This window comes from Macaca fascicularis, chromosome 12 (assembly GCF_037993035.2).
Source record: "Macaca fascicularis isolate 582-1 chromosome 12, T2T-MFA8v1.1".
NCBI lineage: Eukaryota > Metazoa > Chordata > Mammalia > Primates > Cercopithecidae > Macaca > Macaca fascicularis.
In genome coordinates, this window is record NC_088386.1 from 130,934,803 (window position 1) to 130,960,307 (window position 25,505).

General features: G+C 52.3%; 1 protein-coding gene across 32 annotated transcripts in view; it reads left to right on the plus strand.

The window, feature by feature from the left end:
- Positions 1-25,505, plus strand: part of SH3BP4 (SH3 domain binding protein 4) — a 103,199-nt gene that overhangs the window by 71,947 nt on the left and 5,747 nt on the right. For 18 of the 32 annotated variants that reach the window (XM_074008638.1, XM_074008640.1, XM_074008636.1 and 15 more), the window contains 2 exons: positions 9,956-10,206; positions 15,825-18,184. In XM_074008638.1, the coding sequence (XP_073864739.1) occupies positions 10,089-10,206; positions 15,825-18,184 (2,478 nt within the window). In that variant the 5' untranslated portion in view covers positions 9,956-10,088. Of the gene's footprint in view, positions 1-2,817; positions 2,903-9,955; positions 10,207-10,743; positions 11,071-15,824; positions 18,185-25,505 lie in introns of those variants that run through there. The other 14 variants (XM_065526300.1, XM_065526301.1, XM_065526288.1 and 11 more) reach the window with 2 other exon arrangements.

Genomic DNA, 25,505 nt, shown 5'->3' on the forward strand with positions numbered 1-25,505 from the left:
CAGTCAAATGAATGGGACTCTCTGCTTGCTGCTCTTAAAACGTCTTCAGAGACAGTTGCACTTTTTCTTTCTGGTCACTGGCTGGGGACCCGAGCTTGGAAGTATTTCTGGTCTGGGCTGATCACAAGGTCCTACTTCACAGCCTGTCTGCTGTCAGTCGTCTGACACGGGCAGGCCAGCCTTCCCATGTGATTCAAGGGGACTGACAGAAGCCCATTGTAACGAATGTCCACCTAAACCCCAGGCTTGATGAGCACTTGACAGGTACACACTGGTGTGTCTGAGCTCTTCATGATTCTCAGTGGCAGGGTGAGGGCGGGGAAGGTGAGGGATGTAGGTGAAGAGCTTTGACCTAGGAGCACGCCAGGGAAGGTGTCTGCGGACTTCCAGTCCCATCCACGCCCAGAAGACATGGCGGGGACCCCCACCCCTCTCCTGTGGTGTTGGTTTCACTTGTGTATCTTTCCAGCTTAATGATAAGCAGTAGAGGGAAGGTCCGGGTCCTGCTTTCCCTTGTGTATTTACTGGTCCTGAATGCATGTGATGCTGAATTAATGTCTGAGCGCCAACAGTCATCCGTGCCACAGATGGCACCAAGCACCGAGCTTCGGGGGCCCCCACAGTCTGTGGGAGACAATCCAAGCTTGGGCTAGGCACTGCGCTCAGTGCTGGAAAATTATAAAGACAGAGCAGCCAAGTCACCAGCTTTCAAGGAAACGAGTATAGTTAGGGAACTAAGAAAAAATAACAAGCATGATGAACGGTGTGACGCTCGGGATAAAAGCAGTAAATGCCTAGAGATGATGACGATGTGTCCAGGAGAGCTAGGAAAAGAGGTGGACTTCCATTTGCAAAGGCAAAGGCACTGTTTCGGGGGGGGTCATTCTCCAACTGGTAGGTTTTGATGTTGTAGAAATAGGGAACCCTGTTGGGTCTTCAAGAAAGTGGGTGGGAAGAAACGCACGAGGTCTGGAGATGTTTTGGAAGAAACAGTAGCTGTGTTTGGTGAGTCCATGGGATGTACGGAGGAAGGTGTGAAGAATCTGGAAAGCTTAGACTGTCTCCCACAGACTGTGGGGGCCTCTGAAGAGTCTGTCATGGTTGCTTTGAACACAAGGAGATCTGTGCCGTGTGCTGAGAACAACCCCACAGCCCGGCATCACGTCGAGGGGAGGCGGAGAGGGAGGGGACCAGGAAGGGAAGAAACAGGGGAGAGGGGAGGCAGGAAAGGGAGGAAGCCAGGTGAGAAACTCAGGCCTTGGAGAGGGATTCGCATGCCCTCCCCTCCCCTTCCTGGCCTGTCTGAGCGATCCCCAGCCTTAGATGTTCTTAGTCTGGCCGGTGAAAACATCTGGAGTCCTGACTCCAGCCGCGCTAGCCATCTTACTTTTTACAGTGAAAACTGAGCAAGCAAGGAGCTCCTAGTGGCAACTCGTGGCCCTTGTCTTCCATGCATCTCTGGAGTCTGAGTCACCAGCTTTGCACCCACAGTGAAGCCTTGAATGTGTGCAAGTTATAACCTGGTGTCTGGCACGGAGAAGCTTAGCGCTCCTTCCCCTCCAGGTCTTCCATTTTGTTGGTGTGTCTCCAGTATGGGTTCCTTCAAAACCAACTCTCTTCCATTTATTTCTATCCCTAGTTTTGAGCACAGAGCCTCGTTGCTAGAGCCCGGCACTCAGTAGATGTTCACTAAGGTGACCTCTGTGCGTGGTCCCAGGTAGATGTGGCACCCGGGAGATGCCCACCTTTCTCAAACTCCGACTGGAACGCGTGGTCCTGTCCTCGTTCCTCATTCGTTCACTCTGTGGCGTGGCCTTGGCTCTAAATAACCGCTGCCACCTCCTGAACTGAACTCAGTTGTTTAGGGAAATGCACCCCAGAGGGGCACTGTGAGTGAGTCTGATCTGCCGGTGTGCCTGTCGGTGGCTGCCCGTGCCTTCCAATGGGCCGTGCTGTTTTCTCCCTCAATAAGAGGCAGCCCGCCTGAGCCCCGGGCAGCGTGTTCCTCCTGTGCCCTGGGTGCGTTAGGCGAGATCAGGCGCGTTCAGGGTGGTATGACCATAGACAGTGCTCCGGGTGCATTAGGAAAGGTTCTGCTGATCAGGCTTCTGTAACAGGGAGGGGCATCTGCCAAGGTGGCGGGAAAGATTTGGATTTCACTGCAGCTGGGCTGGTCCTCGCCCTGAGTCGGAGCCTTGCATTCCCTGCCAACCACGCCCAGAAACCTCCTGGCAGGGACACCAGTCACGTGTTGACTCCACTTGGGCTGTTGCCCAGACCAGTCGGGTCAGGAGTAGGAGGCAGATTTCCATGATTTTGCTTTTGGAGTGAGAGAGGGAGCTGGGGTGTTAAACCCATAGTCTCCTTGTGGTCCCATCAAGTGACTCTGAAAGCCAGGTGTCCCTCTCACCCACCCCAGGCCCCCAGGCCCCCAGACCCCGAAGGCTTTTCCGCTATAGCGATGGGGTCCAAAGCGCGGGGTGCTGGGTGTTAGGCCGTCAGTAACAGGAGGACCGACCTGCTGGGGAGGAACGTCTATGGATTTCAGGGTCCTCCGGAACGCACTCTTGCTCAGGGAGGGAGGTGAGCAGATGTGATGAGTTTCCATTGACAGAGGCTGGTGACAGAAATTACAGAGAGCAGGTGGAAACTCACGCTCTTTGTTTTCTAAGCCGGAGGAAATCTGATGAAATCAACATGATACTCCAGAAATTATCATCAAACATGGAGAATGAGTCATCCTAAACAAGGCACGCAGGGAATTGGCAGGGGAGGAGCAAGGGCAGTATTTATGCCTCGATTCCCTCCAGGCTGGCTGCTTTCCTTCTGCAGGGTTCAGGTTCGTGGCCGTGGGAGAACAGAGGAGAACATGAACAGTCCGTGCGCTCAGCCTGAGGCTCCCGTAAGACCTTCTCCACCCCAGACACGCTCTCGTTTGGTTGGTTTTTCTGGATCCGTTTGTTCTCTAATTGTTCCTTGGGGCAGATCGTTGGCAGAGGCCACAGGGAGAATATTCTGTGATCTGGAGTCTGCGCATGGTGTGACAGCAGCCGTAGCAGAGGGGGTGTGTGCGGGTTCTTGAGTTTGCCACCGGATTCTGTCAGTGATTCCTTCTGTATGCAGTGATGCTGTCTGTTCAGAGGCTGCCCTCTTGGTTCCTGGGGAGGAGCCAAGAGCAGCCTCTTTTGTCTCTAGATGAATCAGCCTTTGCACAGAAAAAGCAAAAACTTATCAGTTATGAGCTCAAATACGCCTTCCTGTCTTCCTAGACCTGACCCTGGCTGGGAAGACAAGAGGTGAGATGGGCCCTGCTCTTCTAGGGGGTCTTGAGATCCAGTGGTAGCTGCCCTGCCCAGGGTGGGCCCTGCACCTGCAGGCTGTCCTGGAGAAGTGACCACTGGGACCCACTGAGTAGAGGGTGGCCAAGCTTGTTGGGCAGTCTAGGTAGACCCGAGGTGCCCACCAAGGGAACCTGTTGGTGTTTTGAGGACGTGTGGCTTAGGTTTCAGGAATAGAGTAGAATTCCTAAATTCAGTCTCCTGAGTATAATCCTGTCACATCAGCCGTTTGGCTCCTTTAAAGATTATCCCAGAGATACCTACCAAGGTAACTCTGAAACAGTCATCTTTATTGAAACCGAATTCATTCATTGATTCGGGTTTGAGAGGCAACCATGCACATGACAGGAACAGAGAAAGACAAACAGATGGTCCTATGTCCTGGGAACACTCAGATTCTCATGGAAAAATTGGGCTAGGGACAAGTCTATGCATGGTGTGTCTAGTGGTGATAAAGAAGGGCAGAGAAAGAGGATGGGGTGAGGGCTGTTTCGGTTGCATTGACATTTGAGCAAAGACCTGAATGAAATGAGGGGATGAGAGCATCTTGTGTCTAGGCCGGGGCCTTCTGGGCTGAGGGCACTGCATGTGCAAAGGCCCTGTGGTGGGAGGGGCTTGGTACCTGGGGAACTTCATGGAGAGCAGAAGAGTCAAGTGGAGGGAGGCAGAGAACAGCAGGAAATGGGACAGGGGCTGATGATGTTGGGCTTCTAGGGCACTGGAAGCTGCTGATGAGAGTCCAGGAGCCTTTGGAGGGTTTCAAACAGAGTCCTGAGGGTGTCTGACTGACTTTTCAAAATGTTCCAGCTGCTAATTGAGGGGTGGACTCCAGGCCGCAGGCAGGCCTGCTGATGACTGTAATTGCGTTGGGAGATGACGGCAGCGTGGAGGTGCTGGGGAGAGGCCAGCCAGAGGTCGTGTTCTGCAGGTGGAGCCACCAGGAGTGCATGAGAGAGGGACGGGGCAGGGAGGACGGGGAGGGATGTTCGGCTTCTTGGCTGGGTGGATGGAGCTGCCCTACATGGCTGAAATGGAAGAGGCCAGGGGCAGGGGTTTGGGGCAAGCTCCAGAGTTGGCTTTGGATCCAGGAAATTCAAGTTGCACCTTAGGTACTGAAGGGAGCACTTGGTGGACAGGGGGTTGTCTGAGTCTGAGGTTCAGAAGCCACTTGTTAACAGAATGGGAACGCAGCCGTGTCCACCTGTGCTTTGAGGGGGCTCAGGCTGCCTGGGCATTTGAGTTGGTGGCTCCTTAGCAGTTTTTCTAGCCAAGGGGAGATAGCCACACCCATGAACACACATTCTCTCTCATGGCACGTGCCTGGGAAGGTAGGTAATGCATGTTTCCTAATATTTTCTAGTTTTAAAAATGTTTTATTGTGCACATTTTCATACAAGTACCTAATTTTAGGAAAGATAGCATAATGAACCTTTGGGAGCTCATGATAAAGTCAGTCACAGCGACGTGCCCTTTACAACCCTACTTTTCTACTAAAGCAAGGACCAGTTCACGGGCGTTGCACTCGGGCTGGGTAAGGCGGATCTAAGGCTCTGGGTTACCCGCACTCCGCAGGCCGTGCACTGGTGAGTCACTCTAGGACCTCGCAGGACTGGGGAACAGTGGAACTAAGAGATGGGGAGAGAGAAGACGGGCTTCCTGGAAGCTTGGGTGAGGCCTGGCTGCTCCGAGCAGCAGTTGAAGGAACAATACAGAGGTGGACAGTGCTGGGCCGGCTGGAGACACAGCAAGTTCCAGCGAATGTGGCCGGTGATTGATTGAAGGGTTGCGATCGGCGATACGTAACCCTGGAGGTACAGGTGGACACTGAGGAGCGGGGGGCTTTGCATCCCAGGCCAGGGGAGAGCAGACTGATTTCTTTGAAAAGCAGTGAGCACTGTCCAGAGGTGTTCGAGCAGGACAGCAGCATGACTTTGAGAAAATCAAGGGCTCACCAGAGGTGGATGGCGAGGAGCTTGAGGAGCTCCAGGGGCCCAGCAGCCACTGGCAGCGAAGGCCTGGGCAACCCTGGGCGTGGGAAGAAATAGTTAGCAAGGCTGGGAGCAGAGAGTGTTTTGTCAGGCTCACGTCTTGGCTGCATTACCCTGGGCAAGTTGCTTTAGTGATCTCTCCAAGCCCGTTTTCATGGAATCTGCAAAGTGCAGCCAAGTCTGGTACCTGCTGCCTAGGGCCCTTGAGGACGCAGTGGGATGGTGCCTGGTGGAGCTTGGAGCTAAGCCTGTGCTATAAGGGGAGGACACGTAACCGTCAGCATCCACATCTATTCGGTATAAGAGATGCTGTTAGGATCCATCGGGGGAAGTGGGTGATCCGGGGGAGATTGGGAGGTTATCAGCCAGGAGGTGACCAGAGAGGGCGGCCACACCAGGCTGAGCTGGGAGGAGGAGGAGAGGTGGGAGGGGAGAGGATTCTGCTGTAGGAGACAGAACAGAGCTGACATCCCAGCGAGGAGCACACAGGGCAGCCCTGTGGTGCTGGCCGCGTTCTCCATCCCGTGCTAGCTCTCTGTAGATGCGGTGGTGTCTGGAGGAGCAGAGCTTCCCTTTTAGCCCTCGGTCTGACTCCACCTGCTCAGGAAGGTTTTGGGAGTAGGGAGCCCTCCACACTCAGTCCACACCAGGGCTGGCTGCCCTCTTTCTGTACTGTAAAAATGGCCCTGAGGGTTCAGACAGTGGGCATCTCCGTTACTCACCCCTGAATGTCTGGACGGGTCAAGCCTCCCTCTGGCCCTGGGGAAGAAGCTGTCAATCTGGGGATTTACAGAGCACTGAGGACCACAGGACACACGTCTCCCACCTGCTGCGTGGAGGTGAGGGCTGCCTGTGAGTGAGCTCAGTGGTGCTCGTGGGAACATGGTGGCATCTGAGCCCTGGGAGTGGGACTTCCTTGCTTGGCTTCTCTCAGCCTGAAAAGGGGCAAGGGTGGCAGAGTCCACAGTTGTTGACACGTCTTCCTTGAATGGCTTCCTCTATGGGGAGAGGACTGCAGATCTCTCTCTAGAACCGCGAACACTTTAGCTTTTTGTCTCATCACTGGTTCAGGGGAGTGGCCATACCCCTCCATCAATAATAAACACAAACACTGCTGCATCTCCAGAAACCACGTGCACAGTTCTGTGACTTCTTTCTTCTGCCCCCAGGGTGCTGGAGGCCGTATGTCAGTAGTTTTCAAAGAAAACGACATTGCTGCTTCCATTTTTCCCTTGTCTACAGCCAGAGTTCTCTTTCTCAATCGGAAAGCTGCAGTGGCTTTCTGGGGTGTCCTGGGCAAGACTGACCTTCACCTCCGCATTTCGCCCGCTTACCTGGCCTCCTGCCTTCGATGCGGGCCCCACCATAGCCCCTCCATCCCTCTAGCCCCTCCACACTGGTGTAGCCAGGTCTTCACTGCGCCCACCTGTTAGGCCTTCCATAGGCCTCTGGGCCGCCGCCGCCTCCTCACTGAACACTCACTAGCATCTCACCTCTTGTGGGAGCTCTCTGGGCCTCACTATGTCACCAGTCGTGCTCTCCAGACCCCATTCCTATTACTGCCCTCGGCCCCACCGGGCCTGGCAATGTCCTGAGCAGCCTGCGTGGAGCCCCAGGTGCCTGACGCCCATCTCTGCTGACAGCTTTGCAGAGCCAGGACATGCCAGGCAGCTTTTGGGAATGCCTCCCTCTTGTGCCCAGATGGACTTTTTGTTAACCCTCCATGAAATAATTCTTCCTGGTGTGACTGGGAAACCAGGCAATGCTATAGTCATGAGGGGGCGGGGTGACCATGGTGGCCGAGGCAGCCCTTTCCCTTCTGCAGGAGAGTCGTGGCCCCAGTGGGAAGGGCACACATTGGTGATTAACAGGAGCCTTCGTTCGGCCACGGTGACCCAGAGTCTCATCCGGCGCAGTCCTCAGAGTAGCTCTGGACTGGTGGGGGTGGGGGCACCCCAGTCCCTCACCGGATGGGCAGGTGGGCTCCAGTTGCCCTCACAGCTGACACCCCCTGACTTTTCCTCCTCCTCGGGTGCAGTCAGATGGAGACTCTCAGGCAGGAACTGTCACCGTCACACGTGAAAGGCCGCATGGCAAGTACTGGTTGTGGGCTTGCGATTGTCCTGAAGCTCCTCCCCTCACCCACTCATGGGTCTCTTCATTTTCTCTCCGCATCAGTTCTCTGCAGTAAATGATCCCGCATTTTTGTATGGGAAGGATTTTTACTCCTCACTCAGCCTGTTGAAGTCAGGCTGCTCTGGAGGTGGCCGTCACTGAGGTCTCCGCAGTGGCCTCCAAGCAGCCCAGGGGCTTGCACGTGTGGCCCTTGCATTTGGGGGCTGCCGGGCTACCTGGCTGTGGTAGGAGGGTCTCTCAAGTGGCGGCAAGACCCCTTCATCCAGCTCTGCACGCAGGCTGTGCAGACAGAGCCACTCGGTCACCGCTTCTGGTAGGGGGCGAGGGTGTTGTCCCGTCAGTGTTGAGCCTCAGCGTCCCAGACCCCAGCAGAGGAGTGGAGTGTGGGGTGGAAGGAGGCTGCCTCCTGGCCTGAGCTCCGTCACTTCCAGCCAGGCAGTCTGGGTCCCGGGCATCCAGGGAGCCTGTGGTCTCCCCAACGCACGGTTCTCTGGGGCCGGGAATAGGGAATGAGCATGCAGACCTGACCATTGTAACTTCATAGGGAAAGATGGAAACATCTGTGACCACCCAGTTTGGGGAGAACAGCTTCATTCCTTCCTGTGAGTAACTGGCCTGTGTGCGTGCTGGTCTCCACTCCGCCCCTCCCTACCATGCTGGGTAGGAGAGACGGCGAGGCTGGCCTCAGGTGGGTGTTTTCTAAGGGAAGGGCCCCCAACAGAGCGGCTCTGCCCCTCCCCAGAGAGGTGGCCGCCGTGCCTTCCTCTCCTGCTGCCGGCTGCGCTCAAGCACCACAGCCCCAGCGGCTCCAGCACGGGAGGCTCATCTCTCACAGTTCCAGGGCCCAGAAGTCCAAAATCAAGGCGCCGGCCAACTCTGTTCCTGGGAAGGCCCTCTTCCTGGCTTCATGTGTCCTCACGTGGTAGAGGGAGAGAGAACGGAAGCTCTCTGGTGTCTCAAATAAAGGTGCTGATCTGATCATGGGGACCCCACCTTCATGACCTCTTGTAACTCTAACTACTCCCCACTGCCCCATCTCCCAGTGCCATCACGTTAGGGGACAGAGCTTCAACATAGGACTTTAGGGAAACATAGTTCAGTCCGTAATACATGCCTTCTGTCCAGACAGCGTTCAGGTGCAGAGTGCAGCCTTCTGAGGCCTTGACGTGGAAACGATGCCTCCCTTGAGCCACTGTCCGCCGGTCACTCGGAGCTGGAATTGCAGCTTCTGATGCAGTGGTGACGGTGGCTGAGACTCGGCAGGGTTAAATACTGAACACAAGATTGCCCCTATAGCAGCATGTGGACACACGCCTGGCTCTGCTTACTGCACAGGGGCCCTCCAAGCCGTGCTCACTGCACTTGGAGCCTGGGGGAAGAATGGGGATGGTCAGGGTTCTGTCCCGGCTGCTGCAGAAACGTTGCAAAGGGTGGTGTCAGGGCCTCTGGGTCTCTGCAAGGTAAAGGCGGCATGCTGGGTCAGAAGCTACATTCTCAGCTGTCTCTGGATAGAGCAATTGAGGAATAAGGGACCTCAGACCATCGTATATGTGCCTGGTTATGTAGGGGTGAGATTTGCTTGCTCAGAGCTCTATGTACTGTGGCCTGCTATGACAGTGTCTGCCAGTTTCTCTTGGAGAGCATATGAAATTCACCGCTTTGAAATCGGCTCACTGCTCTTCCTGTCCCTTCTCCTGGGCCCTGGTGAAGGGCCTGCTCAAAGCCAGTTACCTCATTCATATCCAGAACCCGTAACATGCTTCTGTCCTGTCTGTGTGCCTGTCCAGAAAAAAAAGCAGAGGCCTTAGGGGTGATTCTTGGGGTCTCTTCCACGGAAAGATCTTTCCTGCTTAGTTACAGTGGTTCAGTAAATATGCCCTGGTTTCATCTGCATACATTGCATCTGCATACGTTGCATTGAGAATACCTTATGGCCGCTCTGTGTTGTGTTTAGAATTGTTTATTTGGGGTGCAGGGGGGATTTCAGCAGCGGATGGGTAGGGAGCATCACCCTTGGGGCCTCTGCTGGGCTGTGCCATTGATGGCCGCTTCCCAGGGCCGAGTCACCATGATGACTGCTCCTGCACTGGAATCAACCACTCTGAACAAGCAGAAGCCGATTTTTCCTTTTCCGAGCCCTGCAGCTAGCAGCGTGGACTGTACAGTCCTACTCTGTCCTCCTCTTTGACTGTAATGAATGGGCTGGCCTGGAACACATTTCACAAACACTCTTGTGCTCCCAAGAAGAGCAGGTGCAAATAGCCAGAAAACACTGCTGGGCTGTGTGTGCCCAGGGTGCCAATGAGACAAGCACAAAGTGGGCACAGAGGCCAAGGAGCAAGTGCTGCTCTGCTCTGTGGGGCCAGGAAGGATGAAATGGGTCTATCCTCATTGGAACAATCTGGAAGAAAGAGGATTCAACTTCCCATAAAATTACCATTGAACCCATGTTTCGCTTGCTCAGGGGACTTTTTTTTCCTCCTCTACTTTCAGGAAGAAGGCATATTGCCAAGTGGATGCCGCCGCGCAGCATGTTTGCTTGAGGCGGAAGCTTCAGCGTCTGCTGGGATAACTGGAGGAAGAAATATGAAGCCTTAGCAGCTTTACCCGGGAAGCGAGTTTCGAGATGGCGGCTCAGCGGATCCGAGCTGCCAACTCCAGCGGCCTCCCTCGCTGCAAGTCAGAGGGGACCCTGATTGACCTGAGCGAAGGGTTTTCAGAGACGAGCTTTAATGATGTCAAAGGTGAGCTTCTGGGGAACAGGACTGTGGCTAAGGGAGAACGTTGGGATTTCCAAGTTGGAACTCAGGAACTTTTCTGCTTTAAAGATCGCCAGTTTAGCATTCAGATCATTAAAGTTTAGTTCTTTAAACTTCACCGTGTTCGTAGGTTTAGCCCTAGACCCATAGCCGCTTGTCTTATTTTTTGGTTCCCCCTTATTAGTGAAACCCCTTCTTAATACAGGGTATGTTTCTTTTTTCGTGATAAAATTCAGTGACAGTGTGGTAGGGAGCTTGGTGGCGCAGAAACCCAGGGGAACAGAGAGTGTGGCAAATAGATGAAATAGTGAGAACCACTAGAGAAGAAAAAAAGGTGGCTTAGGGGAGGGGTCAGCAAACCTTTTCTCTAAACGGTCTGATAGGAAATATTTGAAGCTTTGCAGGCCATATACCATCTCTGTCACTACTATTCATTGCTGCTTTGTTGCATGAAAGCAGCCACAGAAGTAAGTCATTAAATAGCCACAGTCGTGTTCCAAGACAACTTTTTTTTTTTTGCAGACAACCCCGTGTGGCCCCAGGGCCGTGCTTTACCAATCCCTGTTCTAGAAGGTGGTCCTAAGGTTTGATAACCCTGGGTTTCCGGGTTTCTCCAGTGGCCGCATAAAATTGAGTTCATGAGAAGACCTATCTTTTGGACACCAAGGTTGATACCAGTAGGGCATTTTCTTCCTGGACATCTGCCCCAACCTAGGCCACATTCAGTCTCTCTCAACGTGCTCCCTCGGGGCTTGGCAGCTGCAGTGACGGCAGCATCATCATCAATATCATCATCCCTTGGCTTTCTCTTAGCTGTTGAAATTGTCTTGCCTGGAGCACAGCTGAAAAGTAGGAACTTGACTTTGACCTTTGTATCCTCAGCCCCGGCCTAAAGTCAGTGCTAAGTAAATGTTTCTTGAACTAAACCGCTATCCCCCAGATAAAGTTGTAATCCTCTATCCTGATGTACTAGAAATTATACGCACTGTGTTTATGTCTGTCTAATTGAGTAGCTTCTCCTTCCCCTTTATCCCAAACATCTTCTCCCTGCCTCTGATTGATGCTGGCATCCCTGAGCATTGCTGTAAATGTTCTTTAAAATAAAAGGCTAGCCAGTATGAGATGTTATTAATAAGAGAACAACAGTGATTGGGTGTTGCCATAAATAACTGAAGCATTTATTTTTCAGATTCTGTTAATGGACATTGTTTTTTTTTTACTTTATGGCCCAACTCAGAGTCAAAGCTAGGACTAGGGAACATAAATTGTGTGATTTGGGCAGAGTGTTACAGTGAGGAGGGCAGAGTCTTAAAGTGAGGTGAACTTTTTAAAATAATGACAGCGGGCTGGGCACAGTGGCTCACACCTGTAATCCCAGCACTTTAGGAGGCCGAGGCAGGCGGATCACAAGGTCAGGAGCTCGAGACCAGCCTGGCCAACGTGGTGAAACCCTGTCTCTACTAAAAATACCAAAAATTAGCCAGTCCTGGTGGAACGTACCTGTAATCCCAGCTACTCAGGAGGCTCAGACAGGAGAATCACTTGAACCCAGGAGGCGGTGGTTGCCGTGAGCTGAGATCACACCACTGCACTCTGAGACTCTGTCTCCAAAATAAATAAATTAATAATAATAATAATAATAATAATGACAGTGCTCTGGAGGAAATATTGGCTGTTATCCCTAAAAGACTCCCAAATTTAGAGGAGGAAGACAAACAAGACAGCCTCGAATGTGAGGAGGAGGATGTTTTGAGAATCTGAGGTTGACAGAACCGTGGGATCTCCGGTCTCGCCCAGAGATCCTGGGGAGTCTACCTCCAAGGCACCACATGTGACCCAGGCAGTGCGCCAGCCAGAAGCTTCACGCACATCCCGGTGATAGACAGACTCCAAGGTGGGAATTTATTTCAGCCAAAATATCTGCCGTGGAACCTTCTGCTCTGATGAATGTTTTGCCTGCAGAAGAACGTAGGCAGAGGGATAGGAAATGTATTATTCAGTACATTGAACTTCCTAAAACCCAGGGAGATTTTTTGTATTAGAATCGAGGTGGCTGTGAATCTGGGTAACACTCCTCAGAATTCATTAAGATGTAATTCGATAAGGATTCTCTGGCATTTGATGGGATGGAAGCCCTTCCCCAGGGTCCCCAGCTGCTTGGTGGCAGTTGACTGATGGAGGACCTCGTCTAGAAGGGGTTATCACACAACAGTCCACCTTCCTGGGATTCTGGAAAGGAAGAGTGGGGTGGTTTCCCTTGGGTAAGCCTGATCCCTTGAGTGAAATCTGTGACGACTTCTCTTCCAAGGAGAGTGCTGGGAATTTTAAGTGAAACCGTTCTTAATTCTTCAGTTGGATGAAACTGAGTGATAATTCTCGTTGATACATTCTAGGCTATGCACAAAGCATGCTTGATTGCTTTGGTTTCTTAGTTTTGAAACGACTATAAGGGAATTATTCTGGGGGAGCATAATAAGGACATAACCTTTGAGGGATTCTGGCAAGATTTTGATGGCCGGCAAGCTTTATTTAATTTCCATTTAGTTTTTTTCATCTTTATGTGACATTTCCAGTAGATGTGTCAAGGAGACAAAATGGTTGATATTCCTGGAGATCATGACTAGCAAGCAGAAATAGGGGAGAAGAGCTTCTGTATCCTCTGGCCTCAGCCTGACCCACATAACTTCTTCCCACTTCTCCATCAGAGCCATTTTCTTTCACAGGTTTTTGTTCACTTCCATCTCATATTAAATAATTTGTCAGTTTTATGATTTTTTTAGAGCACAAGAGCATAGCCGGGGGGAATTCAGACATTGCTTTGACCAGCACCAGGATCCAATAACACAGACTATGGCTTCTCTGTGTCATTTATGCACGCACGATGATCATTCATTCCACAAATACTCATTGAGCCCCTGCTCTGTGCCAGGCCTTGTACGAGGCCCAGGGATACAACAGCAAACAAAACAGGCTCTCATAGTGCTGATATCCTAATGGGGAGATGGAGGCTCCCCTCCTGAAAAAAAAATATATATATATTTTATTTTTCATATATATTTTTTATTTTTTGTATATATATATATATGTGTGTGTGTGTGTGTGTAAGGTATGTAGAGAAGGGAAAATTCTGAGTTCTTGGCTTGGGCCCCTTTAACAAAAGACATTAAGAAGAGAAAAGCATGCAAACTGACTTAATGTATGTTTTATGTATATTGCAGACATTTCTTCATAAGGAAATGAAGACTTAAAGAAGTAGTTAAACCTGAGGGGTTCGATGAAGTGTGGAGAGTCCTGGAAAAAATGTGATGGGATTAAAAAAAAGCATGAGCAAGTGTCATGAGCCAAAGGACAGCAAGGCCTGGGCATTTCAGATTCCCTGTGTCCTTGGAGATAGGATGCTCTGTCCCCCACATCCAGTGAGGGCCCCTCCCACTTGAGAGTCTGTGACCTGCTTCAGGGGTGGGCAGGGAGTTCTTCCTGCACCTGCTGTTTCTCCAATTCCTCAGCTTAAAATACGCATGGTACTGTATTTTGGGGTAGCATGTTCTGAACCCCATCAGGTACATGATGTAGTGGTTGGTGATAAGAGCTATGGAAGAAGATAACGTTGGGGCCAGGAGATGTCTATTTCACATAACATCCTGTGCCTCTTCAAGTTGGGACAAGCAATATTATGACAAGTGCCTTATCTACGTCTTTGCATTTTATCCTTTCCAAAGCTCATTGAGGAAATATACTTTTTCTCCACCATGAGTAGAGTCTTAGGCTCTGGAGATCACACAGTTTCTAAGGACTCCATTCAAGTCTTGGTTCAGTGATCCCAGAGCCGGGTTCTCTGAGACACCTAGATAGACCACCTGCTGTAATTTCACAGGAGGAGGTAGGTGGGGCTTCAAGGCCCAGGGATGCTCCCAGCCAAGCGCATCTCTGGGACCCAGTTCATGTAAATGAATAGAAACTGTCTACCTGATTTCCTAACACTTTCCCAAGGAAGTGTGATTATTTCCTTTCAAAGGAAAAGGAAACTGGCAGGTGATTTTTTCTGGGGCGGGGCGGGGCAGAGGGGGGACCAATTTGATAGAATATGATGACTGTGGACTTAATCACATTAGAAAAGGTGTAGGTTAGTTCACCTAAAAATGGATTCTTTGCTTTGGCAACTTAAAAAAAAAAAAAAAGCAAAAGAAAAAGAAACATTTCCTTTCTTTCTTTCAGTTGTTTATTACAGGAAGCCAGAATGTCAGCAGACTCCCAAAGTGAGGCAGTGTAGGAGGTGGGGGAGGGGAGTCCCGGGGAGAAGTATATATGCTTATTTTCTTCAGAAAGAATGTTCTTCATCTTCTGAATATACCTTCTCATGTATGAGAAGGAGAGAAAACACTTGGTTATTTAATCATATCCATTATTTTTCAAAACACACCACTTGTTTAACTGACTTATTTTTGCTGTTTCAATTGCTGTCTACATTGGTAACATACAGAGTTTAATGGCAGGAACCGTAAATTAACTTGATTCACTTTTTAAAGGGCTGGAATTTTTCAGACTGCTTCAACACTTCTTCAATGATAGTATGAGCTATGACTAGGCATAATCTCTCATTTTCAAGGTATGTGGACAGTCTATTTTCATGTTGTGATTTTGAATGATAATTTAAAAGAGGTTGGGCTGGGCGCAGTGGCTCATGCCTGTAATCCCAGCATTTTGGGAGGCTGAGGCGGGAGGATCATTTGAGGTCAGGAGTTCGAGACCAGCCTGGTCAACATGGTGAAACCGCATTTCTACTAAAAATACAAAAATTAGCCAGACGTGGTGGCACACACCTGTAATCTTGGCTACTTTGGAGGCTGAGGCAGGAGAATCGCTTGAACCTAAGCGGCTGAGGTTGCAGTAAGCTGAGATCATGCCACTACACTCCAGCCTGGGTGGCGGAGTGAGACACTGTCTCATAAATAAATAAATACATAAAATAAGAATAAAAGAGGTTGGAAGGAACTGACTTCAGAATTCATACTTTATCTGAGGAAACAGTTGGATGAGGAACAGGTTGAGCTTGGAAATTTAAGAAGCAGGTTGAGGGAATCTTTCCATCCAGAAGCAGGGCTTGGAATCGGCTCAGACATGTCATTGTGGGAGTTTTGGGAGACTGTTCATTTCCAGTCCCTGGTCACATGCCGTGGTCACCTAACTCATCATGTCACCGTGTTTTCTAAGTAAATCACATTCAGTTTCTCTTTGTATCTAGTAGCAGTTCTTTTAAGAAGTTAAAGTTGCCCAAAATGAGATGTTTAGGGCATAGGGCATGTTAAATATTCCATTGCACTGATTTGCTTTTCTGTGAGTGATGGAGAGGATCCTCTGTGGTCTTTCTGCCGGGCATAGGCTGTCGATTTCGAAAGTGACCAAGTAGCAATGGTGCTCTCAGTAACCAGTTCATTGGCCAGGTAAATGACGTACCGAATTTCATTTTGGTTTGTTTCTGTTGGTGACTTGCCTGGGTTATTGTCCACCTGTCTGGTTTACCACCCTCCTCCCTCCTTTGGGAAGCACTCTGGATGCACCACCGGCCTTGCCCTCACTGTCTGTTTTCTTTGTGTTTTGCACAGTGCCTTCTCCCAGTGCCTTGCTAGTAGACAACCCCACACCTTTTGGAAATGCGAAGGAAGTGATTGCGATCAAGGACTATTGCCCCACCAACTTCACCACACTGAAGTTCTCCAAGGGCGACCATCTCTACGTCTTGGACACATCTGGCGGTGAGTGGTGGTACGCACACAACACCACCGAAATGGGCTACATCCCCTCCTCCTACGTGCAGCCCTTGAACTACCGGAACTCAACACTGAGTGACAGCGGTATGATTGACAATCTTCCAGACAGCCCAGACGAGGTAGCCAAGGAGCTGGATCTGCTCGGGGGATGGACGGATGACAAAAAAGTACCAGGCAGAACGTACAGTAATAACCCTTTCTGGAACGGGGTCCAGACCAACCCGTTTCTGAATGGGAACGTGCCCGTCACGCCCAGCCTAGATGAGCTGAATCCGAAAAGTACTGTGGATTTGCTCCTTTTTGACACAGGCACATCCTCCTTCACTGAATCCAGCTCAGCCACCACGAATAGCACTGGCAACATCTTCGACGAGCTTCCAGTCACAAACGGGCTCCACGCAGAGCCGCCGGTCAGGCGGGACAACCCCTTCTTCAGGAGCAAGCGCTCCTACAGTCTCTCGGAACTCTCCGTCCTCCAAGCCAAGTCCGACGCTCCCACATCGTCGAGTTTCTTCACCGGCTTGAAATCACCTGCCCCCGAGCAATTTCAGAGCCGGGAGGATTTCCGAACTGCCTGGCTAAACCACCGGAAGCTGGCCCGGTCTTGCCATGACCTGGACTTGCTTGGCCAAAGCCCTGGTTGGGGCCAGACCCAAGCCGTGGAGACAAACATCGTGTGCAAGCTGGATAGCTCCGGGGGTGCTGTGCAGCTTCCCGACACCAGCATCAGTATCCACGTGCCCGAGGGCCACGTCGCCCCTGGGGAGACCCAGCAGATCTCCATGAAAGCCCTGCTGGACCCCCCGCTGGAGCTCAACAGTGACAGGTCCTGCAGCATCAGCCCCGTGCTGGAGGTCAAGCTGAGCAACCTGGAAGTGAAAACCTCTATCATCTTGGAGATGAAAGTGTCAGCAGAGATAAAAAATGACCTTTTTAGCAAAAGCACAGTGGGCCTCCAGTGCCTGAGGAGCGACTCAAAGGAAGGGCCGTATGTCTCCGTCCCGCTTAACTGCAGCTGTGGGGACACGGTCCAGGCACAGCTGCACAACCTGGAGCCCTGTATGTACGTGGCTATCGTTGCCCACGGCCCAAGCATCCTCTACCCTTCCACCGTGTGGGATTTCATCCATAAAAAAGTCACGGTGGGTCTCTACGGCCCCAAACACATCCACCCATCCTTCAAGACAGTAGTGACCATTTTTGGGCATGACTGTGCCCCAAAGACACTCCTGGTCAGCGAGGTCACACGCCAGGCACCCAACCCTGCCCCGGTGGCCCTGCAGCTATGGGGCAAGCACCAGTTCGTTTTATCCAGGCCCCAGGATCTCAAGGTCTGTATGTTTTCCAATATGACGAATTACGAGGTCAAAGCCAGCGAGCAGGCCAAAGTGGTGCGAGGATTCCAGCTGAAGCTGGGCAAGGTGAGCCGCCTGATCTTCCCCATCACCTCCCAGAACCCCAACGAGCTTTCTGACTTCACGCTGCGGGTTCAGGTGAAGGACGACCAGGAGGCCATCCTCACCCAGTTTTGCGTCCAGACTCCTCAGCCACCCCCTAAAAGTGCCATCAAGCCTTCCGGGCAAAGGAGGTTTCTCAAGAAGAACGAAGTCGGGAAAATCATCCTGTCCCCGTTTGCCACCACTACAAAGTACCCGACTTTCCAGGACCGCCCGGTGTCCAGCCTCAAGTTTGGTAAGTTGCTCAAGACGGTGGTGCGGCAGAACAAGAACCACTACCTGCTGGAGTACAAGAAGGGCGACGGGATCGCCCTGCTCAGCGAGGAGCGCGTCAGGCTCCGGGGCCAGCTGTGGACCAAGGAGTGGTACATCGGCTACTACCAGGGCAGGGTGGGCCTCGTGCACGCCAAGAACGTGCTGGTGGTCGGCAGGGCCCGGCCCAGCCTGTGCTCGGGCCCCGAGCTGAGCACCTCGGTGCTGCTGGAGCAGATCCTGCGGCCCTGCAAGTTCCTCACCTACATCTATGCCTCCGTGAGGACCCTGCTCATGGAGAACATCAGCAGCTGGCGCTCCTTCGCCGACGCCCTGGGCTACGTGAACCTGCCGCTCACCTTTTTCTGCCGGGCAGAGCTGGATAGTGAGCCCGAACGGGTGGCGTCCGTCCTGGAAAAGCTGAAGGAGGACTGTAACAACACGGAGAGCAAAGACCGGAAGTCCTTCCAGAAGGAGCTTGTGATGGTGAGTGCTCAGCAGGTGCCTGGGAGGTTAGGGGTGCGGCTCAGCAAAGCCTTTCCGCCTTCCCGGTGCACATGGGCATGGGCTACAATGTCGTAAGTCACCAGGACAGTGTCTGAAGCTGATGTCCCGCTGCCTGGGATAGGTGCGGCTCAGCAAAGCCCTTCCGCCTTCCCAGTGCACATGGGCATGGGCTACAATGTCGTAAGTCACCAGGACAGTGTCTGAAGCTGATGTCCCGCTGCCTGGGATAGGTGCGGCTCAGCAAAGCCCTTCCGCCTTCCCAGTGCACATGGGCATGGGCTGCGGTGTCGTAAGTCACCACAACAGTGTCTGTGGCTGATGTCCCGCTGCTTGAGATAGGTGTGGCTGGCTCAGCATAGCCTTTCGCCTTCTCAAGATGCCTGGGCGTGGGGCCGTGGTGTAAGTCACCAGGGCAGTGTCTGTGGCTGATGTCCCGCTGCCTGAGATAGGTGCGGCTCAGCATAGCCTTCCGCCTTCCCAATATGCCTGGGCGTGGGCCGTGGTGTAAGTCACCACGACAGTGTCTGTGGCTGATGTCCCGCTGCCTGAGATAGGTGCGGCTCAGCATAGCCTTTCGCCTTCCCAAGATGCCTGGGCGTGGGGCCGTGGTGTAAGTCACCACAACAGTGTCTGAAGCTGATGTCCCCCTGCCTGAGATAAGTGCAGCTCAGCATAGCCTTTCGCCTTCCCAATATGCTTGGGTGTGGGCTATGGTGTCGTAAGTCACCCCGACAGTGTCTGAGGCTGATGTCCCGCTGCCTGAGATAGGTGTGGCTCAGCATAGCCTTTCACCTTCCCAATATGCCTGGGCGTGGGCCGTGGTGTTGTAGGTCACCAGGACGGTGTCTGTGGCTGATGTCCCGCTGCCTGGGATATACATGTGGGGCTTGAAGTGTGCATCTGGAGATACGGGTGTACCGGGGATCCTGGGAGGCCCCAGACTACCCGAGAACCCTGCAAAGAAGAGCATTCCAGTCACTTTTCCCACCGAGTCTGTGAGCTCCTCGAGGGTCCCCAAGTGGACCCGCTGGGGGTGGGGGCAGAAGGAGGCCTGTGCTCTCGCCACTTCAGTTTAGATCTCTTGGGAGCAGATCTGTGGTTCGTTAGATTCCCAACAGGGTCTGTGACTCCAGAGTCTCAAGAACCACTGCCCCAAAGCCTAAGTTCATTGTAATGTGAGTTTTTCTTGCCTTTGCTTCCTTGAAGCTGCAACATCTCTGTGTTGTTTCCACTTCCCCCTCTGTGTTGGTTTGAGTTGTGGGGCGAGGACAGCATTTGTTTTGCCGGCACAACTGTGAGCTGGAATCCAAAGAAATAAAAGGGGGAAGTAAGCATCAGACTGTGGGTTACGCCCCAGCCCACAAGCCAACTGGGGAGCATTTGCTCAATGCTTTGTCAGCGCCGCTCCCCGCAGGCAGCCCCGCCGTCAGCAGAGCCGGGTCCTGGCGGTTACCTTGGCTAGGCTTAGCGACACCTGTGTTCTGGCATCAGGGGTGTTTGTGATGGAGAGTCCCTGTGGACTTCCCCCTGTGATAGAACAGAGTCCACCCCCATCCTCTGGAGAGGGGCGCATCGCTGGTGTTCATTCCTGTGGGAAAACCCTGTGACCTTGCCATGTGCCACCTTTCCTCGTTCCTCTGAACCCGCAGCCTTTCTTGCGTCCTAGCTTCTGAGAGGTGTGGTTCTTGGTGCCCTGGCCTTTCTGCCACCTCCCCAGCTCCCCTGGATTGAGCCCTGTGTGTCTGGGAGAGCCCAGAGTGTCCTGTAGACACAGGTGTGCAGGCAAGGGGCGCACATGGCACATACCCGGCTCAACTGCCCGTGTTGAGCCAGGAGACAGAAGGGACGCAGCCCAGCAGGAGTGGGGCAGGAGTGGGGCGAGAGACCCTCTCTGAGTGTCCTGCAGTTGTGTGTAGTACCAGAAGCATGGAGCCACGAGATTGGCTAGGGGAGGAAGATGGAACTGGAAGCGGCTGTCAGAGGGGCCACCTTGGCAACCAGGAAGGCACTGTACTTGGGTGGGGAGGAAGCGAACAAACGCAGCAGGGGAGCCTCTGGGGCCCACATGGGGTCACCTGCAGGGAGGAGATGGCCTGTGTCCCTCCCATCAGCCATCACCCATCACCCGTGTGTGATTCAGAGCACACCTCCCGGCTCTCCAGTAAAATAACTTTCCAGAACCTGGTGCCTGGCCGTGGCCTGGTCTCCTCACGGGTGCACCCAGCACAGTGGCACACAAAGCGCTTCCATCCTGTGAGAGGCTTTGTGCGGGCGGCCCCGAGACCACAGCCATGGCCGTGCATTCCGTCATGGAACCTGACAGCGTTGGTGAGCCCAGGACACTCACCTCGACGTTGCACCAGAGGTGGAAAAATGACACAACCGGGAATACTACACCAGCTGTGGAAAATAACCTCCAAGGAGGTGGCTTTTACACTCATTTCCTGCTTTGTTGTCTTTTTCCAAAAGACGTAAATGATCAAACTCTTTCAATCGAATTGCTTGGCATCTCTGGGAGGGGATTTATCGGTGGGCCTCCCCGTCCACTCCAGGGACGGGTGTGTCCTCCATGCCCGAGTCCTTCCTCTACCCAGAGAGGAGGAAGTGAAACTTGCCCTTGGCCAGGTCGGCTCCCTGAGGCAAGGTTAGATTTTGTGGTGATAAAGTAAAACTGGTTTTGCAGTGTCTCCACCCGCCCCCCCCCCCCCGACACCTGTGTCAGTCATCATCTTGACCAAACTTCTAGAAACCACAGATGGATTTCTCCCAGGGCATTTATTAGGAGACCCTGAAAACTGGCTGTTCTATTCCGCTTGTCATCACAGGGCTGTCACGATTTCTGCGGCCTCTGCCACTGCTTTACCTGCCCCTCCCAGAGAGTCACAGCCCGGCCACCCCCTGCCTCTTATTTTTATCATGGCTTTCTGTGTCCTTGTTCTGATGCCTTGGGTTGGAAACCGTGTTTAAATGATGGGGAAAGTGTGAGAGTTTGAGACGGTCAGTATGCAGGGAGATGGGAAGGAAAAAGGAATCGAATGAGACCTGGGTTGTTCCTCTCTCCACTGCCATTAGAATGGGGTCAGCCCCTGCGCCTGCCCCACAAAGTCCTGCAAGATCTTGCCCTACCCATCCCACCCCTGGAGGCCACCATGCTCCGTGCATCCCTGCCCTGAACACACCCAGCTCGCCCGGCTTCCAGCCCCTGCAGATGCTATGCTGTTCCTCTTCCTGAAGCTCCCTTTCCCAGACCTCCTCATCTCCCTCAGCTGCCGGCTCAAATACCATCTCTCCAGGACGTCCTTCCCTGCAGCCCCGTGCACCCCATCATCCTCTGTCTCCGTGGTGTTTCTTGAATCAGAAGCAGTTTGTTTTGGCAGGCATGGAGGTTCACACCTGTAATACCAGCACTTTGGGAGGCTGAGGCAGGAGAATCGCTTGAGCCCAGGAATTCAAGACCAGCCTGAGGAACATAGTGAGGCTTCATCTCTCCATTTTTTTTTTTTTTTAATCAACTGGATGTAGTGGTGCACACCTATAGTCCCAGCTACTCAGGAGGCTGAGGTGGGAGGATCGCTTGAGCCCAGGAGTTCAAGGCTGCTGTGATCGCAGCACTCTACTCCAGCCTGGACAACAGAGTGAAACCCTGTCTTGAAAATAAAGGAAGAAAAGAAAAGAAACAAGTTTATGTTCTTGTGCACTTGTTTCTCATTATTACTCTAACTGAACATAGGTCGTATGAGAGGAAGGGCCCCGGCACGTAAGAATCACTGAGGCACTCGATGGATAAAATGATGAATGAATGGATGAGTGATGAATGAATGATGCATGAATGAATGAGTGATGAATGAATGAATGAGTGATGAATGAATGAATGCAGGCCTTGGGCTGGGCTAAGAATTCAAGCTGGAGGCATTCTCACGTGGCCGTACCATGCTTCTGTTCTGTGGTTCCATTTCCTCTTTCCATTATTTTTGCGCCTGTTTTTGATAGAGCCCGTGCGTGAGGCATCCCAGTGCCTCTGCCTGCCCCTTCCCAGCAGCATGGCTGTGGCTGCACTCAGAGTACCCCTCTGTCCTGGCCACCGCTCTCCCACTAGAGCCTCTGTCTGTGATGGTGTCAGCTGAAGAATGACAAGGTTTGTGCATTTGGAAAGGAGAGCCTCATTCCTCATAAAGGGTTGCAGCCTGCGGGTGGCTATTCTGACAGGTTGGGAAGGAGAGCCTCCTGCCAGAAGCCAAAAACAGACACTTCAAGGGAGGAGCAAAGGCAACAAGAATTTATGGATATTGGTGGCCAAATATACATATTCAATAAGCTGTAGGGGGAGTCATAAATATTTATGAAAGGAGAAGCGTGCACATTCACATTTAAGCCTTATGCTCTTTCGTGGTCCCATGTTCAAAAAAATGGTGGCAATGGCATGATTCGAGGGTAGGGTTTTCTTTCAGCCCCCTGAGACATCAGAGGGGAAGCAGGGGACATGAAACCCCCACAGTGCATCCTCTGTAGACTGGCCAGAAACACTGTGTGGTTGGTGGATTCCTGTCAGGCAAAGAGGAGGAGCAGCGTCTGGCAGTGGTGGAGGCCTTTGAAAGGGAACCCAGCTTTTTGAGAATCAGAAAACTTTGCATTCAGCAGCGCCCTTTTGGTGCAAGAGACCATTCCCAATTCTCGGGATACTGTCAGCACTCGGCACGTGGTCTCTGTTATGGTGGGGAAGGAAGGGGAGTTGGCTGGAGATGGCCATGGGCAGTGGCCATCAGCCATGGGGGCAGAAGCAGCCTACGGTGATCTCAGGCCCAAGGAGAACTTCCTAAGGGGCCAGAGTGAGCTGTCACAACTGGTCCTGGATCCACCGTAAGAACGAAGCCATAGGGTGTGGTGACCTGGAGCCATCGGTGATGGCTGTAGCAGGGACTTTTTGCTCAAGTTGTGGGAGGTAGGGAAGTAGGCATGTCGGGCTCTGTGGAGAAGTTTCTAAGAGAAAGAAAGAGGAGTTGCTGTGGGATGCAAAGCAAGGGAGGGTGGTGGTTTTAGGAGTGGAGTGGGGGCTGGAATAAACCCAAAGAGACTTGAAGACTAACAGAAATAAGGAAGCTAGCAAGTGCGTGGGGCGCATTGGGGTGGGAAAGAATGGTGTGGAGGGACTCTCTGTGAATTGGGAGAAGACGCACTTTAACCTCCAGAAGAGGAAGAGTTGATGGACAGTGTGCATTGGATGGGGTCCTGGGGGGTTCCTCCCAGGCAGCCCCAGAGCCAGGGCCTGTGGCTGTTAACGTGGGAAAGGGAAGGAGGCTGGGCCTATTGTCCAGGTGCTGTGTGCAGAAGGCTTCCCTTCCAGTTTTGGGACATGTTGGGAAGGAAGCAGGATGGAATAAACATGCAGCAAAAAAAGCCTGAATTGTATTTCTTTGTACTTTATAAGAATATTCCCCCCGCCCCTTTTTTGAGACAAGGTCTTGCTCTGTCCCCTAGGTGCGAGTGCAGTGGTGTGATCACAGCTCACTGCAGCCTCGAACTCCTGGGCTCCAGCAGTCCTCCCACCTCAGCCTCCCAAGCAGCTGGGACCACAGGCACGTGCCACCACACCCAGCTAATTTTTTTTTTTTTTTTGTCTGTAGTAGAGACAAGGTTTCACTGTGTTGCCCAGGCTGATGTAGAACTCATTGAACTCAAGCAATCCTCCCCCCTCAGCCTCCCAAAATGCTGGTATTATAGGGGTGAGCCACCCTGCCTGGCCAAGAATGTCTCTTGAAACAAGTTGCCGAACTCTAGCCCTCAGGTCTCCTATTCCTGTCAATGGCATTTTGTTGGAACTCAGCCATGCCCATTCCCATATGCTTTGTCTGTGGCTTTCAGGCTTCGTGTGTCCCACAAAGCCAAAATTACTGTCTGTCCCTTTATAAAGTTCAGTAACCCTGACTGAACTCACAGTGTACTCACTTTAACAAAATTCCAACTGAAATCAGGATAGTGCATCAGTCCGCTGAGTGCTTCCTGGGGTACCTGTGTGCCCATACAAAGAGGAAGCTGCAGGGATCAGGCTCATAGAGCTAGAGCCTCCTGCTATGAGATTTTTCTATTGCCAACAATTGGTGGGCACCCAAAATTTGCCCTTTGAAAATATGCATCAATTATGCCTTGTCGATGGTACGGGTGGTTTGTAACAAACTAAACCAGGGCTGGACTCAGTAAAAGTTGTGTAAGTGGAGCCAAAGTGAGTGAGGGAAAGATGCCTTCATTCTTGGCGTTGGAAGTGCCGACCTCTCCATTCATCCAGGATCCGTGGAAAATGGGACCCTGGCTGCCCTTGGATGGAGTCCAGGCGCCCTTCTTCCCAGGGGCCAGAGAACACCTGTGTTTCCCAGGACATTGGGGACCTGTGCTCAGTTCCCCTGGGGAGAGAGCAGTTCTGATCACTCGTGCCAGGAATGACTCGAGTCAGAAGCAGGTGACTTTGACGTGTTCTGTTACCTAGAAAATGAGGCTGCTTTGGAGCCAGGCAGCTGTGCACACAGCCAGATGGGCTTGATGTGTGCTGAGTAGCCACGAAAGACCTGAGTGGGGACATTGAGTGACTTCGTATCAAACCCTGTGGTGGTCCAGCGCACCTTCCCGGGACCGCAGACGAGGCTCCCACCACAGCAAGAAAATTAGGATCTGACAGCCTACCAGCTTAGTACACACCCTCCCGACACGTGAATACACACCTGTATGCTTTTATCTGCTGAAACAAATCTAGCAACATTTCATTTTTTGAAACAATTTATTTTGAATATATCCAAATTCAAATTGAAACAGACCTTCTTCTGAAATATATAAAGAGTTGATGTGAAGCATAATCCAGGCCAGTATTACATTTGGTTCAATTCCCAATGCCCTGTGGGGCTCACGGCATCGGGAAGGACGCTGGCCGAGTGCCAAGAAGTTTGCGTTTGCCCCCACGCCTGTCACTTCCAGCTGTGGGACCCGGGACAACTGCGGGCTTCTTGTGCTTATCTGTAGAACAGACGCCTTGCAGCCTACACAGCAGCGAGGAGCTGGGGATGGGCGCCCAGAGGCAGCTCTGGCTGTGGCATTTCTAGGTGTGAAACCCACTTCGCCTCTCTCAGCTTCTGTAAAGTGGGTTGAACTCAGGCTCTGCTTTGTGGGGTGGCTCTGGGGAGTGGAGGAGCCCAGTGTCTGGCTTGCAGCAAGCCCTGAGTTTCTAGTAGCTTCTACAAAAACAGAAACGGCCACCAGGTCCTCAAACCTCCCCCCCCCCGCTTCTGGCCAACCTCGTTGGTAGCCAGATGTCAGC